The sequence below is a fragment of the Danio aesculapii genome, chromosome 25 (genome assembly GCF_903798145.1).
Source record: "Danio aesculapii chromosome 25, fDanAes4.1, whole genome shotgun sequence".
Lineage (NCBI taxonomy): Eukaryota > Metazoa > Chordata > Actinopteri > Cypriniformes > Danionidae > Danio > Danio aesculapii.
Genome location: NC_079459.1, coordinates 16329937 through 16347474, shown reverse-complemented (window position 1 = coordinate 16347474; position 17538 = coordinate 16329937). Strand labels below are relative to the sequence as shown.

The 17538-nt window shown below is 34.8% G+C and overlaps 1 protein-coding gene across 1 annotated transcript; it reads left to right on the top strand.

The window, feature by feature from the left end:
* Positions 1 to 3936: 3936 nt before the first annotated feature.
* On the top strand, positions 3937 to 12900 carry cpa5 (carboxypeptidase A5). Its single transcript, XM_056451991.1, has 11 exons — positions 3937 to 4041; positions 7923 to 8007; positions 9136 to 9270; positions 9502 to 9600; positions 9737 to 9838; positions 10281 to 10379; positions 10468 to 10578; positions 10663 to 10753; positions 12205 to 12404; positions 12487 to 12571; positions 12645 to 12900. Exons 1-11 carry the CDS (start codon positions 3977 to 3979, stop codon positions 12830 to 12832), a joined length of 1260 nt encoding a protein of 419 aa, XP_056307966.1. The 5' UTR covers positions 3937 to 3976; the 3' UTR covers positions 12833 to 12900.
* Positions 12901 to 17538: the final 4638 nt, after the last annotated feature.

Below are 17538 nucleotides of genomic sequence, written 5' to 3'. Positions count from 1 at the left end.
GACTGAATCATCATAAGCACAGGAAAACAGGAAACAGCAGTACTTTAGCAAACCCTAATGCGCAGACCTCACAGAGGAAGCTGCGTTCACTCTTCACTGTCTATGGTGCTTTTGGAGGGTGTGGTGATATAAGCAGAAGAATTGCCCAACTAACAAATTTAGGTTCTTAAAACATTCCCCCAACATTCCCACTGGGCTAGTAAACATTATTTTCTTATGTTCTTAAAATATTTTTTAAATAACGTGATAACACTTAAATTTAATTTAATTTTTAAACACTTAAATGCTTAAAACACTTAAAAATGTTTTAAACTGTTTTGGTTATAACGTTATTCACAACATTAATGCTCTAAGAACTTTTCATTATCAACAATATGAAATCATTCATCAAGGACATTTGAAACTGTTTTAAGAATGTTTTAGTTTAGCATAAATCGTTGAATCGGATTAGACCATTAGCATCTCACTCAAAAATGAGTTTGAATAATTTTCTTATTTAACACTTGACTCTTCTATGGTTACATTGATTACTGATATCGATAGAAAATAAAAAGTTACTTGCCTATATGACTAGGAACTACTCTTATTCCAGCTTAATATTCAAGAAACAGCTGCTAAACTGTGGCTTCATCAGGTGCAATAATATTATACAGTGCCTGAAAGTCTTTTACCACCAGTTAGAATTTGTGTATTACGGTTGAAAAAAAAGTATGGAAGTCAATGGCTTCTAAATATCTTCTTTTGTGTTCAACAGAAGAAATAAACTTAACAATGTGGCATGAGTAAATGATGAGTAAATTTACTTATTATGAACACACAAATGGCAAATAACATGACCGCTGCTTCATTGTCATGACTAACTATATTATGATCAGCTATAATGACAACGTTCTCTAAATACAATCCGAAACTAGGTGTGTTTTCCTGTCTTATCTTGCTAACACATTTCTTTATTTAGATTTAGTTTCATCGAAAAAATTACCTAATCTATTTAAAGGGATGGTTGCTCAGCTATTTTTGAAGGCTTAATTGTATTTGTGAATTGCACTATAACATATTCATGCTTCATTAAAAAATAAATAAAATAAATTAAAATTCACATATTTTACCTTAATTTTACACATCTATTTCATATTAAACCTGTTGACATCCTATGCCATCGGCTCTGATTGGTCAGCTCCTGGAAGCATCCAACCCAGAGGTGGGGTTTATATAAATTTGGGTATTTGTGATGTCACAAATCCAACAAGAAGCAGTTTGACATGGGCCTTAAAACGCAAATTCTGTAAAAAAAAATATATCAGTTTGAACATTGTAACTTTGCAGAAGATTTATCTGATAAGGTGTAGGAAAATAGTGGACACTTGCAACCTTTCTATTTTAAGTAAATAGCAGCATGATGCCTTAATGAATGGTAGAAAAAGCTGTAAACAGGTGGATTGTTCTCAGTGTTACACAAGCGTGTGAGAACGGGAGCAGAAGGCCTGTCTGAACTTTTAAACTGAAACTGTGAAGTCAGTAATATCATAGTTTCTGCTGTTCAGCAAACAAAGTAAGCAAAGTAATAATCTTTGTATATTTTCATGGTTTCTTTCACCATTCTACATTGTAAACAATGTTGGGTTCCACACAATTCATTCATGTTGTCCCAATGCAAATTAAGTTAACTTAATAAATTTTACAAATTTAAGTGGATTGAACATAAAACAATTAAGTTACCCCAAAAACACAACAGAATTGTGTCGTTTCAACTCATTTTAAATAAGTAGTTATAAGCACAAAAGTGTACACAAAAATAGCTTTAGACAGCTTTTGTTCTTATTTCTGAAAGTGTGCATACTTATTTTATTTGACTAGACTCTTGGACTTAATATCACCCTGTAAAAAATCAAATCTTCCTGCCTTAAATATTTAAGTTGAATCAAATGAACTTTTCTAGTCATTTCAACTAAAAATAAGTTGTCATGAGCCTTTGTCATTTATTTTTTACAGTGCATGACTAGATGTAAAATTAGGAATGAATAATGAGTGTTTACATGTGAGGATTCATCAGTTTTGTCTATCTAGGTTTTGTAAGTGGAAATAGAGCAGAAGATGTGAATGATTCCATGATTCGGTCATGTTGACCTGTTTAGTTATTTCAGATAACAAAATTGTTCTGTAGATTCAAATGGTTGTTTTAACAACAACAACAACAATAATAATAATAATAATAATAATAATAATAATAATAATAATAATTAATTGTCCGTAGTGTATGTGTGTGAATGAGTGTGTATTGATGTTTCCCAGAGATGGGTTGCGGCTGGAAGGGCATCTGCTGTGTAAAACATGCACTGGATAAGTTGGCGGTTCATTCCGCTATGGCGACCCCAGAGTAATAAAGGGACTAAGCCGAAAAGAAAATTAATGAATTAATAATAATAATAATAATAATAATAAATAATAATAATAATAATAATAATAATAATAATAATAATAATAAATAAATAATAATAATAATAATAATAATAATAATAATAATTCATTCATTTTCTTTTCGACTTAGTCTCTTTATTAATCTGGAGTTTACAACCCATTACTGGGAAACATTCATACACACTCATTCACGTACATACACTATGGACAATTTAGCCTACCCATTTCACCATACCACATGTCTTTGGACTGTGGGGGAAACAGGAGCACCCAGAAGAAATCCACGCAACCATGGTGAGAACATGCAAACTCCACACAGAAACGCCAACTGACCCAGCCGAGGCTTGACCAGCAACCTTCTTGCTGTGAGGCGATCATGCTACCCACTCCACCACTGTGCAGCCTAATACTAATACTAATACTAATACTAATACTAATACTAATACTAATACTAATACTAATACCAATAATAATAACAATAATAATAATAATAAATATTATATGTTATATATTTATTGTTTAAAATATTTTAATATACCACAACAATATTAATAATACTATTTTTAAGCATTATTATTATTACTACTGGTACTACAACTAAACATTACAAACATATTTTGAAACTATGTCTCATTGGTTTTAAATAAATAGATAAATAAATAATACAATATAATATTTGAAACAAATTTCTATAATGCATGCATAATGTATGTGCATGTATAATCATATCAAATATAAGAATAATCATAAAAATATGAAATAATATAAACAATAAATAGTTTGTGTAATAAATAAAAAAGGAGTTTGCCTCTCTCTCTCTCTCTCTCTCTCTCTCTCTCTCTTTCTCTCTCTCTCTCTCTCTCTCTCTCTCTCTCTCTCTCTCTCTCTATATATATATATATATATATATATATATAAATACTCAATCACTTTTCTTCGACTCAGGGATCACCACTGTGGAATGAACCGCCAATTATTCTGGCATATTACTTTTGTGTGGTAAATGCCCTTCCAGCCACATATATATAATTCATTTTTATTATTTAAACTCATTCATTTATTATTAGTATTCACGGCAAAAAAGGAAAAGTTTGCTGTTTTGGGTTTAAGTAATCATATGACATATTTGTGCCACATGATTGTCTATGACTGTATACATAGTACTACATTACTAGCTTGTTATAAATTTAGCAACAATTTGTTTATTACTACCTGCAGTGTGTGTAGCTCTTGCAACTCTTAACAGAAATAACTGTCTGACATTATGTAAAGTTTTGAAACAACGACACAGAAAATGCAAGGCTACAAACGGGCCTCCAAAATATTAGATAGTGCATCTTTTTTTGGCCAAGCAGTGTTTTTCTTTTACACTGTATTTTGCTTAAAGTAACATATAGTAAAACAGTTGCGTTACTCTCACGTGTCACACAGTGGTATTAGTATTGTACAATTTTGTGGGAAATACAGCAGAAGGTCTGCTTTCAGCTACTACCTCAAACACAAGGTCACCGGCACTATATAAAGCACAAGCCACTTGAGAAAGCTCTACTCGAGCAAGATGAAGAGGCTGCTGGTGCTGATCGCTCTGTTTGTGGCCGTCTTTGGCAAAAAGACCTTTGAGGGGTGAGTTTACATATCTCAGTCTGAAAGCAGAAAGAATAAATTGAGGAAGCATATACTGTAACTGCAATTATTTTTTTTCATTAATAATTTATTTATAGAAATGTCGCAAAAATAAGATTGAACTGTGAAGTACTTTTATAACATTGAAAAAAATTATATGACAGCAGTTACTGAAAATTTTGTAGTTCAAGTGTCAAATTTTCTAAATTTATCAAATAGCAAAAATATATAAAATTTATTTATTTATTGCTATTTGATAATCACACTATAACGCATTTCACTGGTATTAGTTACAGTAGTAGTTACATTATATCATGGGAATGTCAAAAAATAGTAATGAATCTTGAGTACTTTACAATAAATTATTTAGATTTCATTACTTTAACTGCTAAATTAGTTAAATTCCTGATGCCTCTAATTAGATTTACCATTTTATAGATGTTTTTACTGATCAGTTCGACATACAGTTGAAATCAGAATTATTAGCTGCCCTGAATTATTAGCCCCCATTTATTTTTTCCCTCAATTTCTGATTAACGGAGAGAATATTTTTTTCAACAGTTTTCTAAACATAATCGTTTTAATAACTCATTTCTAATAACTGATTTATTTTATCTTTGCCATGATGACAGTAAATAATATTTGACTAGATATTTTTCAAGACACTTCTATACAAAGTGACATTTAAAGGCTTAACTAGGTTAATTAGGTTAACTAGGCAGGTTAGAGTAATTAGGCAAGTTATTGTTTAATGATGGTTTGTTCTGTAGAATATCGAGAAAAAATAATAATAACTAATAATTTGGACCTTAAATGGTTCATAAAAAAAATTAAAAACTGCTTTTATTCTAGCCAAAATAAAACAAATAAGGCTTTCTCCAGAAGAAAAAATATTATCAGACACACTGTGAAAATTTCCTTCCTCTGTTAAACATCATTTGGGAAATTTTTTAAAAAGAAAAGCTGTATCTACCTTGTATTTGAAAGATTCCTGGGAGAAAGATTTAGGCAATCAAACTACCAATGAGGACTGTAAAAAGTCTATCCAGGTCATAAATACATGTTCTATTAACTCCAGACACCAACTAATCCAATATAAAGTAATTCATCAGCTTCATTATTCTAGGGTTAAGCTTAACAAATTCTACTTCTCCATCTCCTCTAAATGTAACAAATGTGAATCTATGGAAGGCTCCCTGGGACATCTTTTTGGTCATGCCCAAAACTTGGAGTTTTGGAGCAAAATTGTCATATTCTGCTCTCTGGCTTATTCTTGTGACCTCGCCCCTGATCCAGCAATCGCTATTTTTGGTTGGTCTGATTAATTTCTTGGGTTAAGTCATCGAATTAAAAAAGCTGTCTAATATGGAATGGTGCAAAAATTTTCTTGGTCTATAGAAAAAGGCATCAAAACCACTTTTTGAATCCTGGCTTTCAGAATTCTCTATCACTTTACATTTAGAGAGACTTAGACACAATCTTTCTGATAGCATTGCTGGCTTCGAAGCCACCTGGAAACCCTTTTTTAATTATCTGTCAAATTTTAAAGATAACAGTTTAAAGGCATGACCCTATCATTGTTTGCAAGATCACCATATTGCCTGTGCCCACTGGCCTAGATATATATATCTGTAACATAGTTAACCTATGTAAACTGGAGGAACTGTTCTTTGCCTTTTTTTCCGCCTTGTCTTTATAGTTGTCTGTATAGTCTGTATAGTTGCTTCCTGTGTTTCTTTAAGGTCAAAATAAAAACAAAATATAAAAACAAATTGTTAAATAAGTTAGTTATTTTATTTTATTTCCATTTAATAAAAGAGGTTAAGTGTAAGTGTAAAGAGGAAACTGTGGCTTATTCAGAGTTGAGTGTTGACAAAGACAAGATGTTGACGACACATTTCACAAGAAACTTAACAGATTTCTATTTTTAACTGCCCAGTTTGTGGCTGTGTTTGACTTTTGAAAGGTGGGACTTATGAATATTTAACTTAAAAAATCTTTTGTGCAATATAAAGCAATGTCAGTAATGTTAAAATATTACTCTCCCAAAGATCTATTGTTGTTCTGGACCCTCTGACTTTTACTGAATGTGCAAAATGCCTTTAATAATAAATTACAAACAAATAGTATATTAAAGGGCACATAGTTTATTTTTTATGATTTAATATTAAAATTATGGTTCTTCTGAGTGTGCCAGTTTAGGTTCAGTTTAAAACACAATTCAGATTTTTTTATTATAATGTGTTAAAAAGTGTCATGTTGGGGGCGTGTCCACAGTTCGCTGATTCATGGGTGTGTTGCTTCACATGTAGACTAGTTTCGGCTTCCCGCCAACGTAACAAGGGGGCGGGGCCATGAGCTCACCCGCTCTGCGTTTGCAACAGAGTCTGACAGGCAGAGCTGGAGTGAGAGGTACAGCATTCAGTCGTACATGTACGACTCGGACACAGACCAAGCAGAGGGTACAAAATCATATGTGTCTTTGTACAGTTTTACAGCCAACTGTGTGCTAGTTTCAAGTGTTGAGCTTGTACACAGAAACTAATAACCACGCACACTGAATTAACTTTGACTGAGGCACCAGATGCGCCGCTCGAAGCCGCGACACGGCACACCAGACACTCTCTGTGGCGCGGCAGAAACATGACGTGTCCCGAATCGTCGCGCCACGCATTTTTGAATTCTAAACATAGGTTTGTGCAGCGGTCCGCGGCGCCCAGATAGAAACCTATGTTTAGAATTCTAAAACGCATGCTAGTTAAGATCACAGGGAGCTTCTGGGATCGCGAGAAATGCAAACGGCTGAAGTATAAGGTAGACTCAATGAGAAGTACACATGTTTGCAAACCTACCTAAAGATACAACTAAAAATTCCGATTAGAGCGATAATGTAGAGAATATTGATCTTGTGTTGAGCCCAATGACCCTTGCATCTAAAAATAGAGCTAGGGTGTTCCTTTAGTGATATTGCTTCGACTCACGCTGAAAATGGCGGACGTGAATCAACAAACTGAGGATATGATGAAGCGCATGTCAATCAATATTGGTGGGCGGGGGACCGCTGTTCTACGTAAAGTTGCGGTCGGTTTGAAAACAGCTCCAATTGGTCCACCGTTTTTTATGTTGTAAAATTGAAAAAAAAAGCTTATATCACCCCAATATGACTATACTATATGTCTATACACCATAAATGCAAGATAGAAAAGTAGATTTTTTACCATAGGTGCCCTTTAAACAATATCAAAAAATATTTTTTACTTGTTTAAACTACTTTTTTAAAATGAGCTGAAACAACTCAATTCTTGAGATTTCATTGGGACAACTTATTTTTTAATGTTCAATCCACATAAATTTGTTAAGTATTAAGTTACCGTAATCGTTTTGTGTTGGTACAACATTAATGAATTGTGTGGAGCCCTGCATTTTTTACAGTGAACATGAAAAGTACACTGCAAAAATGCTTGTTTCCACGCAATTCTCTCATGTTGTCCCAACACAAATCAATTAAGTTAATTTAATTGTTTTTACAAAATTAAGTGGATTGAACATAAAACAATTAAGCTGTCCAAAAAAACAAAAACAGGAATTGTGTTGATTCTGCTAATTTTAGTAGTTTGAACAAACAAAAGTCATTTTTTGAACACTGTAAAAACGCTGGGCCACACAATTGATTTGTGTTGGAGCATGATGAAAGAATTAAGTTAGCTTATTAGTTTTTTTTTTTACAAATTTACGCAAGTAGATTAACATAAAACAATCAAAAATGTCCTAAAACAAAACTCAAGAATTGCGCTTCAGCTCATTTTAAATTAGTTCGAACAAACACAATGGTAATTTTGGAGTGTACTTCTGAAAATCATATGCTGTTGATTTCTGCACAGGGATCAGGTGTTTCGGATCACTCCAAAAGATGAGGCTCAGATTGATCTCCTGAAGGAGCTCACTGAACAGGGCGTCCATCTTGGCGTAAGTGTAGAGGTTTATGTTTTTTCTTCTCCATATCTATCAATTGGTGGATTTTTGATCTCTTGCCACCATCTCCTCCATTTTGCGTAGTTGTGATTGGTAGAGCTGCACTACAGTGAATCACATCCTTCAACAATGACATTCATATCCATCTGAACTGAACGATCATTGAACAGTACAATCATTGAACAATCATTAAACAAAACCAGCTTTCTGTGAACCGAACGTGTCTTCAAATTTTTGAAAACAGAGGCATGGCTATCCACAATCACTCTCTGATTGGCCATCTGGACTATTGTGTGTCGTTTACTGATTTGTCAAGCTGCTCTTACAGTATATGACCACTACACAACTACATTTAAAAATATATTTTATTTGTACTTGTTCAAACTACTTAATTAAAATGAGATGAAACAACACAATTTTTGAGATTTCACTGGGACCACTTAAATTTTTATGTTCAATCCACATACATTTGTTAAAAGTGTTAAGTTAACTTAATCGTTTTGTGTTGGGACAGCATGAATGAATTGTGTGGAACCCTGCATTTTTTACAGTGTAGTAGATGGCAAGAATGGATGTTGGCAAAATATGCCCAGTGAAAGTGAATGGTCACGTATCATGTGCTTTAAGCTATATGGTGTGAGATCGCTTTTATGAGACAGCAAAAACTCGATGAGGAGTGTTTTCATACTAAAATGCTGTTTTAAAATGAAAGTGCAATAGTGTAAATGCAGCTTGAATCTGTTTCAGAATAATGAAATGTCATACTAGGTTCCTGTTTTAGAGGTTAAGTAAAAACTCTGAGTATATCCACCCTAAAATAAGAAATACAATGCGTTTTTGTGTCAGAATGGCAGATATGTCAATTCCGAAAGTATAAAAGAGGTGCTTTACTTACCCCGTTTTCTTGAGTTTCACAAACAGAATGCATGTCTGAAACAGAAAACACAGAGTTTGCCCACATTTCAGTGTTAACATAATCAGTGCTTTCAGTTAACCTCCTTTGTGAAACAGGACCCGATTTTCAATTCTTTTCTTCTTTTTTTTTGTGACAATTCACATTGTAAAAAGTGATGACATGCATTTGGTATATGATTTTTTTATGATTGTTTCCACTGTGTTCAGCTTGACGTCTGGATGGAGCCCATTCTTGAGTCTCTGCCTCTGGATCTTCATGTCCCCTTTCACAGTCTCCAGGCTGTCAGAGCGTTTCTGGCCTACAATCAGATCCCATACCACATCATGATCGAGAATGTCCAGGTGAGACTAGTGAAAAAACTAAACTAATACTAAAACGAAACATTTTGATTGTTAGTTATAATTGCTTTCCGACAATAAGCAATCATACGACAATAATTAATTAGATTGACCAAGGTTTTTCTGGTGTTTTGGTCAGCTGAATGTTGATTATTGGTCATGTCCATTAAGTCAAGAAAAGTATGACTTTTTAATGGAATTTAGTGTTTAACAGGATATTTCTTTTACTATTAGGAACTGTTGGATGATGAGGAACGTAATATGGTGAAATATCATGGTCCTGCAAGATCTACAGATGACTTTGTCTACACCACCTACCATGACCTGAACTCTGTAAGTGCACCAATTTTATTCATTTGCATTTTTTTTTTTTTGTCAAATTCATGTTTTTTCTGAACGTTAATACCTTTTGAACAATTTTACACACTAAATATCATAAGTGATTTGCTCTTCTCCATGCTGTTCTCAGATCAACTCATTCATGGACATGCTTGTGGCAGAGAACAGTAACATGGTCAGCAAAATTGTGATTGGTCAGAGCTATGAGAAACGCCCCTTGAACGTCCTGAAGGTAGGTTATGATTTTGGTGTTAAATTTTATTGTAGCTAGATTTCTGAGACATCTAGAGAAGATGATTTATATTATATTATATTATATTATATTATATTATATTATATTATATTATATTATATTATATTATATTATATTATATTATATTCGGTTTTCTAACACCAACTCCAACTCACATCCTTTGTTGAATCTGTATTAAACAGATGCATCGCTCAAAACAAATTGAAGAAATTACATATAAAATTCAACTAATAAAATGTAAGCCAGCGCTTTTGATCATTAAAATTGAAATTTTGACCGTTTTGGTTATGGAAGGCCATATAACACATTTGTATACATGTATTATCATTATCAGCATTTCGGGTCTAAAGTAAATGTATAACCTGTATCACCATTAAATTGTAAGGGGTAAATATAATTCCAATTTTTTCCCCACTCTCAGTTCAGCACTGGAGCAAACCGTCCTGGTATCTGGATCGACACTGGTATCCATTCCAGAGAATGGGTGACTCAGGCTAGTGGAATCTGGTTTGCCAAGAAGGTAAAGCAAAAATACAGATTCAATGGTATATAATGGATTACAACTGACTAAAACACATGTACCTGTTATGTGTTTTGTCCTTTCGCAGATCGTGAAAGACTATGGACGTGACCCTGTCCTCACTGACATCTTAAACAGCCATGATATCTTCTTGGAGATCGTCACCAACCCTGACGGTTTTGCTTACACTCACACCAGAGTGAGTTTTGAGTCTTCAGAACAACTATATTGTGAGAAAATATTCAAAGTATCTGCTGTTCAACTGCAAATCTGTTTGTTCAAGGACCGCATGTGGCGTAAAACCAGAAAGCCAAACCCTGGCTCAAGCTGCGTTGGAGTTGATCCCAACAGGAACTGGGATGCTGGTTTTGGAGGTGATATGCGTTTTTCATTCATTGTAGTTATATCTTTTGGGAGGGGTATTATATAGCATTAAAGGTGGCTAATAGCAGGGGTTAACCCATTAACCATTGCTAATTTGTTATTACACATAATACAATTTAGATGTTTCTTATTTTACAGCTTTTCTTTCTTAATTTCCCCAAATTCACTGTCATCGTCCCAATTTCAGTCTTGAATTGGCACATATAGAATTTGTCAAGATAAGTTCAGTTTTAGGCAAAAAAATAAATTAATATATACTGAAAAAATGTACCACCTTTGAAAAAAAGCAACCCGATTCATACTCTGAATCACGACTCCAAACTAAATTTAGAGCTTCGTAAAGCTTCTACATAATACACAAATGCAGTCCCTCATAAGACATGAGTTTATAATTCTCAGAGATTGTAACCTAGTACACTGTAAAAAAAAATGGGTTTCACACAATGTTGGGACAACATGAAAGAATTAATTTAACTGATTAGTTTTGTTTTTTTAACAAATTTAAGTAGGTTGAACATAAAACAATTAAGATGTCCCAAAAAACTAAACTCAACAACTGTGTTGTTTCAGCTCATTTCAAATAAGCAGTTTAAACAAACAGTAAACATCATGTTTTAAGTGAACCACTGCAATTTCTAAACACTTCGAAAAAGTTTATAAAAAACCAAGTCTTATTTACTGAAATACTTCAGCAGTTTGATCTTTACATTTGAAGTAATCTGTGTCTGAATCACTTGTTGTAAAGCAAAATTCAGAAAGAACCAATCACTACTTTTAGTCAGATCAGCGCGAGACTATTAACTGAAACTCTTTCTAAAAATGTTCACAAATTGATAAAAACTGATTGGAGATTATGTAAAAACAGCATGGACACTGGTTTAAGGATTCACAGAGATCGCCCTCTAGTGGTAAACCATAAACATTTCTGACTGCTGCACAACAATACTCCAATAGTATCCATCTGCAGACTGCAAGAAAGGGGTGTAACATGATGAAGGAGGCATAACTTGTGTAGCTCGAAGTTATTGAGATCCTATTGAACAAGCGGGATGTCACAATGAGATGTTGACGGAAATATTACTTTCTGGAGAGCAATTTTAGCATATGTTTTCATGCTTTTTCTTCAAATTTGTCCACAACCTATTTATTTGGTGTATTATTAAATTAATTGAGCAGCTCCACGTGCTGATTCTTCATCTGTTTTGACGTGTGGGTCTCCATAATCAAGTAATACTTCTACTACAAGTTATACCACCTTCATAAAAATCCTCATTTACTGAAATTCCATGACTTTAGTTAGTATTATGTATGCTGAATCTATAGTTTAGAAACAAATTATTTGCAAAAATATCTGGGCACTGGAAGCAATGTTTGCAATGTGTCCAATATGGTAGATCTGATCAACATAAAACTTCTTGTGCTCCTCCATTTTCATCATTAGGTGGTGGTTCCAGCAACAACCCCTGCACTGAAACCTACCGCGGCCCCAGTGCTCACTCTGAGCCCGAGGTGAAGGCCATTGTGGACTTCGTGAAGTCTCACGGCAAAATCAAAGCCTTTGTGTCCATCCACAGCTACTCCCAGATGCTCCTCTACCCATACGGATACACATATACTGCTGCCAAGGACAAGGCTGAACTGGTATGCGTTTGAAAACAAACAGTACTACTCAATATTAATGTATCTATCAACATTTGACCTGAATTATGTATTGTACCTTTAGCATGAGCTCGCCAGAAAGGCCATCACTTCACTGCAGTCATTGTACAACACTCGCTACACCTATGGAAGCATCATTACCACCATCTGTAAGTTTAATACAATGACCGTATGTTGGTTTTGGGAAATGGTCACCCTGCTAAAAAATCTCTCTTCTTTCAGATCAAGCCAGTGGAGGCACTATTGACTGGACCTATAACCAGGGCATCAAGTACTCCTACACCTTTGAGCTTAGAGACACCGGTCGCTATGGTTTCATTCTGCCAGCCAATCAAATCGTCCCAACCGCCGAGGAGACCTGGCTCGCTTTGATGGCCATCATGGAGCACACCAAGAATAATCCTTATTAAACGTACAGCAATATTTCAGATGGAAAGTGCATAGAAGAGAGTTAATAAAAAAAACAAGACAAAAGAAATGCCATCTTATGAATTAATTTATCAATACCAGTTGATTTTAAGTGTACTGATGAATGCTTGATTCAGATTTGTTCCTGAATTAATGTAGTTTCTGCCAGTTCATAACTGTATTACAGTTCCATATGACTATGCCAAATGATTTCAGTTATTTAACCTGTTCCTAAGTAACAAACTTCAATAGCAAAAGAAACAAAAGCTGACCAAGCAAATCAACATAGGCTCATTCTGAAAACGTAGCCCTATATACGTTTCTGGAGATTGCAAATTATGTAGCCAGAGCTACATATGGCTGCATTTTGTCTTTCAAACCAATGCTATGGGGCGATATCACGCCATTCCTTTTTTTGCTAACCAGCTGACCGCTTACCTGCATGTGGACAGCTTTTCCGCTGTTACCAGTTTGTCCTGTAGCTCGGCACGTACGTCGGCGGACTTGAGATGCAGAGTGGAGTTGACCGCGATGACAAGATTAGAGTCCAGTGAAGAATGGTTCCAGAAAGCAGGTAAGACAAAAACAGAAGCCAAAAAATAAAATAAACAAGTAAAAAACAGGGTGAGAATGTGGGAAAATCAAAAATGTGGTAAAAATCAGGGGGCTTTACGTTTTCTGGATTGCTTTTCAAAACACTGTGGTTGGGTTTAGGGGTGGGCAGGTCAATAGGTGCTTTTCAAAATTCAATTGGTTGGGTTTAGGAAAGGGGGTGGGGGTTGGTCGGTTGATCAGTCAGTTAGTCAACAGCGACCTCTGGTGTATTTACAAAAGAAGAGCAGGTGCGAATGGCACTCGCGAGAGTGAAATCGGAGATCTCAAAAAGCGTACACAGCGGCCTCTGGCAAAAACAAGTGGCCAGATTAGCAAAAACAAAAACTGCAAATAAAATCGTTTTGCTCTCTCCAGAAACGTATATAGGGGTACATAATCAGAATGAGCCTGGGGTGAAGCAAATATACACACTCACTCAAGTATTAGTACCCAAACTTGATGAAATATTGTACAACAATATCAAAAAACAATACATTTGCAGAAAAAGAGAGCCAGGATGTCAGTAAGTGTACTTTGATGCATGCACGATGAAGCGTATACCTTTACTTTGTCTAGTGTGAACTGTGATATTGAATGAAAAATAAATATTACAAAGCAATAAAATAAACAGTGAAGATTAAAGAAAACGGTAAAATTTATTTTTAATAGGCATATTATATATGAAAATGACTGAACAAGCATCGATTATCTAAATAAATCAAGACAACTAACATTTTTCCTGTTGTTTTGATTTGGCTAACCAATATACTTTTAAAATTACACACAACATGAAATCATAGTAATTGGTACTGGGTATTGGTACCAGCTGTTCATAAGTTCTTCCTTAAACTGTAAGGTAAAGTCAACACTAGAGGCTTAGTATGTTGAAGAAACACTCCACTTTTTTTGAAAACATTTTAACTCCTTTAGTGTTAAACAGTTGAGTTTTACCATTATTGAATTCATTCAGGCAATATCAGGGTCTAGCAAGAACACATTTAACTTAGCATAAATCATTTAAGCAGATTAGACCATTGGCTTCTTGCTCCAAAATTACCAAAGAGTAGATCATTTTGGTATTTAAAAGTGGACATTTCTGTTGTTACAACGTGTACTAAGACTGACAGAAAATGAGAAGGTGCTCATGCTCCCAATGCGAGCAGGTTGGTTATATTGACGAAAGTTAGTCGTTTTTTATTGCGCCTGATGCAGCATGGTATGGCAGCAAAGTCCCTTGATTGTTATGCTGCAATGAGAGCTAGAAAATTGTCCTAGAAAATCCAACACAATGCAACTACAGAAGAGTCAAGCTTTAAATCAGAAAATTATAAAAAAAATAAAAAACCTCTTTGGGCATTTTGAGCAAAATGCTAATGATCTAATCAGCTTTAACCGAATGGATTCAAACTGTTTAATTTTAGGGGAATTGTAAAATTTCTTTAAGCTAAAATTAATAGTGCAACACCAAAATATTTAGTATTGTGCAAGTTGGTCCCAGGAAAGAACCAAAAATATGTATATTTTTGCTAACGTACTTGTTCTAGAAAAATTGATACTGATTCATACATCCCTGATATGTTTTATTATCTACAGAAAGCACATGCTGTCACATTTACAGTACAATCATCGAAACACACACACAAACAAAACCTGCAATCTTATCAGTGTTTTGCAAGTAAAAAGATACAATCGAAAGGTTCCACATGACTATAGTAAAGTGTATTAATGTATATACTGTAGAATTTAAAACTCTCCTTCTCATTTACTCTGTTAATGGATGCTACAGCATATTGTAGTCTTACTGATAGACTGTAGTAAATACTGTAGTTTGTTATCCACTGCAGGATAACAAAGTGAGGATTCTGTTTTTCGGCCAGTGTGTGGATTTTTCTCCTCGTGGACCTGTGATGAAATGTGCCGTCCAATTACATTTGAGCTTACGATCATATGAACAGAGCCACTGCTGTTGCACAAAATGGCAGGAATAATGGCACTTCACGTTCTCACATCATGCTCAATGTGATCAGTCAATCAATGCAGTCAATTTCTCTCTTTTTACTGGCTTATCTAAAACAATAAAGGTGTAAAAAAGCCTCAAAAATGCTGTCTAAACACTGCCTAAAATATTTTAAAATATTCCTCGTCAACACTATCATTTTCCATCTTTTTCCAAAAGTTGGCCATCCACACTTCAAGCTACTTACAATGCTTTCATCCATTTACTGAGCATGTGTTAAGGTGTGTATTCACCTTTGCGCTTTGAAATATCGCAATATGTTGAGGATAAAGATCCAAGTATAATAAACGGACCAACAGTGAGGTGGAATTGTTGCTGCAAGTAACATATAAAGTTGTAAGTGTGAGTGAGATTGTTGACCAAACCAAATAACAGCTCTGAGTAGACATTGTGTGCTTTAAAGAAAAGCAATCTGGAGCGTGTACAAATTGACATTAATCTGTCAAAACTGTTAATTGAACTAACATGCTTTCAAAAGGCGACGCAGTGGCACAGTAGATAGCGCTGTCGCCTCACAGCAAGAAGGTCGCTGGTTCGAGCCTCGGCCTGGTCAGTTGGCGTTTCTGTGTGGAGATCGCATGTTCTCCCTGCGTTCGTGTGGGTTTCCTCTGGGTGCTCCGGTTTCCCCCACAGTCCAATGACATGAGGAATATATGAATTGGATAGGCTAAATTGAGTGTGAATAAGTGTGTGTGGATGTTTCACAGAGATGGCTGGAAGGGCATCCGCTACGTAAAAACATGCTGGATAAGTTGGCGGTTCATTCCGCTGTGGCGACCCCGGATTAATAGAGGGACTAAGCCAACAAGAAAATGAATGAATGAATGAACGAATGAATGCTTTCAAAACTGAGAGCATCCAAAACAACTGCTGTACAAACTCGTCCACCATTTTAGCTGAATTGGTCACATGACTAAAAAAAGGGCATAATCATTTTCGAATAGTCCTGTTTTCAAAGACCACTCTGACAACACTAAAACATTTTTAAAAATATATATTTTCAAAAGGGACGCTTTCAAGACACATTTTCCTTGCCTAAAAATGCTGTCTCAATTCGAGCAGCTAAACTCTTGTAGTGACACCACACGAATGCCCTAGACTGTTGGGCTGCAAATCAGGCCTGAAACTCAATGGCTCTAAAATAAGCTTTTAAAAGTAGCAAGTTGCTGTGTAAGAAACTTAGTTCAACACATGAGAGTTTCATAAACATAAACTGAGAAATGGCTTTAAATAAACGTCTTTAGAAGTGGTCATTTTAATGTATTGAAATGTAATACAGTGTATTAATTGTGGCTGCATTGCACCCTTAAATAAATAATAATAATAATAATAATAATAAAAATAAATATTTTTTAAATAAAATTAATAATTCACAGTCATTAATTATTGTTCCATATTTAAATATTAACGGAGAAACACAAACAAAATGATCAAAAACAACAACAAAACAATGCTAAAATCTGTGATTAAATAAAATCTGTACTTTGATTAAATTCTGCTTTTATTTTGAGAAAATTAAAGAGAAAAAAATGAACTTCTAAGTGCACATAAGATATTACAAGAAATTATGGCACATTGTGTAGAACTAATCTGTTCATCATTCCAGCAATATTCACAAAACAACATTCTTCATTCTTTTGTTTTCTTTTCAGCTTAGTCACTTTATTAATCTGGGGTCGCCACAGCGGAATGAACTGCCAACTTATCCAGCATACTCATTCACACACATACACTTCGGACAATTTAGTTTACCCAATTCACCTATAACATGTGTTTTTGGACTTGTGGCGGAAACCGGAGCACCCGGAGGAAACCCACGCAAACACGGAGAGAACATGGAAACTCCACACAGGAATGCTAACTGACCCAGCCGGGGCTCGAACCAGCTGCCTTCTTGCTGTGAGGCGATTGTGCCTCCCACTGCGCCACCATGCTGCCCCACAAATCAACATATGTCATAAAAAAAGAGTAAAAGCATGTATAGTATGTGCAACAAAATGAACAAATAGTAAGCAGTTGTACATAACTGTGGACTGAATTTCCAATTTACTTCCATGCTAAACCATGAAAAAGGGTCTGGAAATAAAAACAGCAACT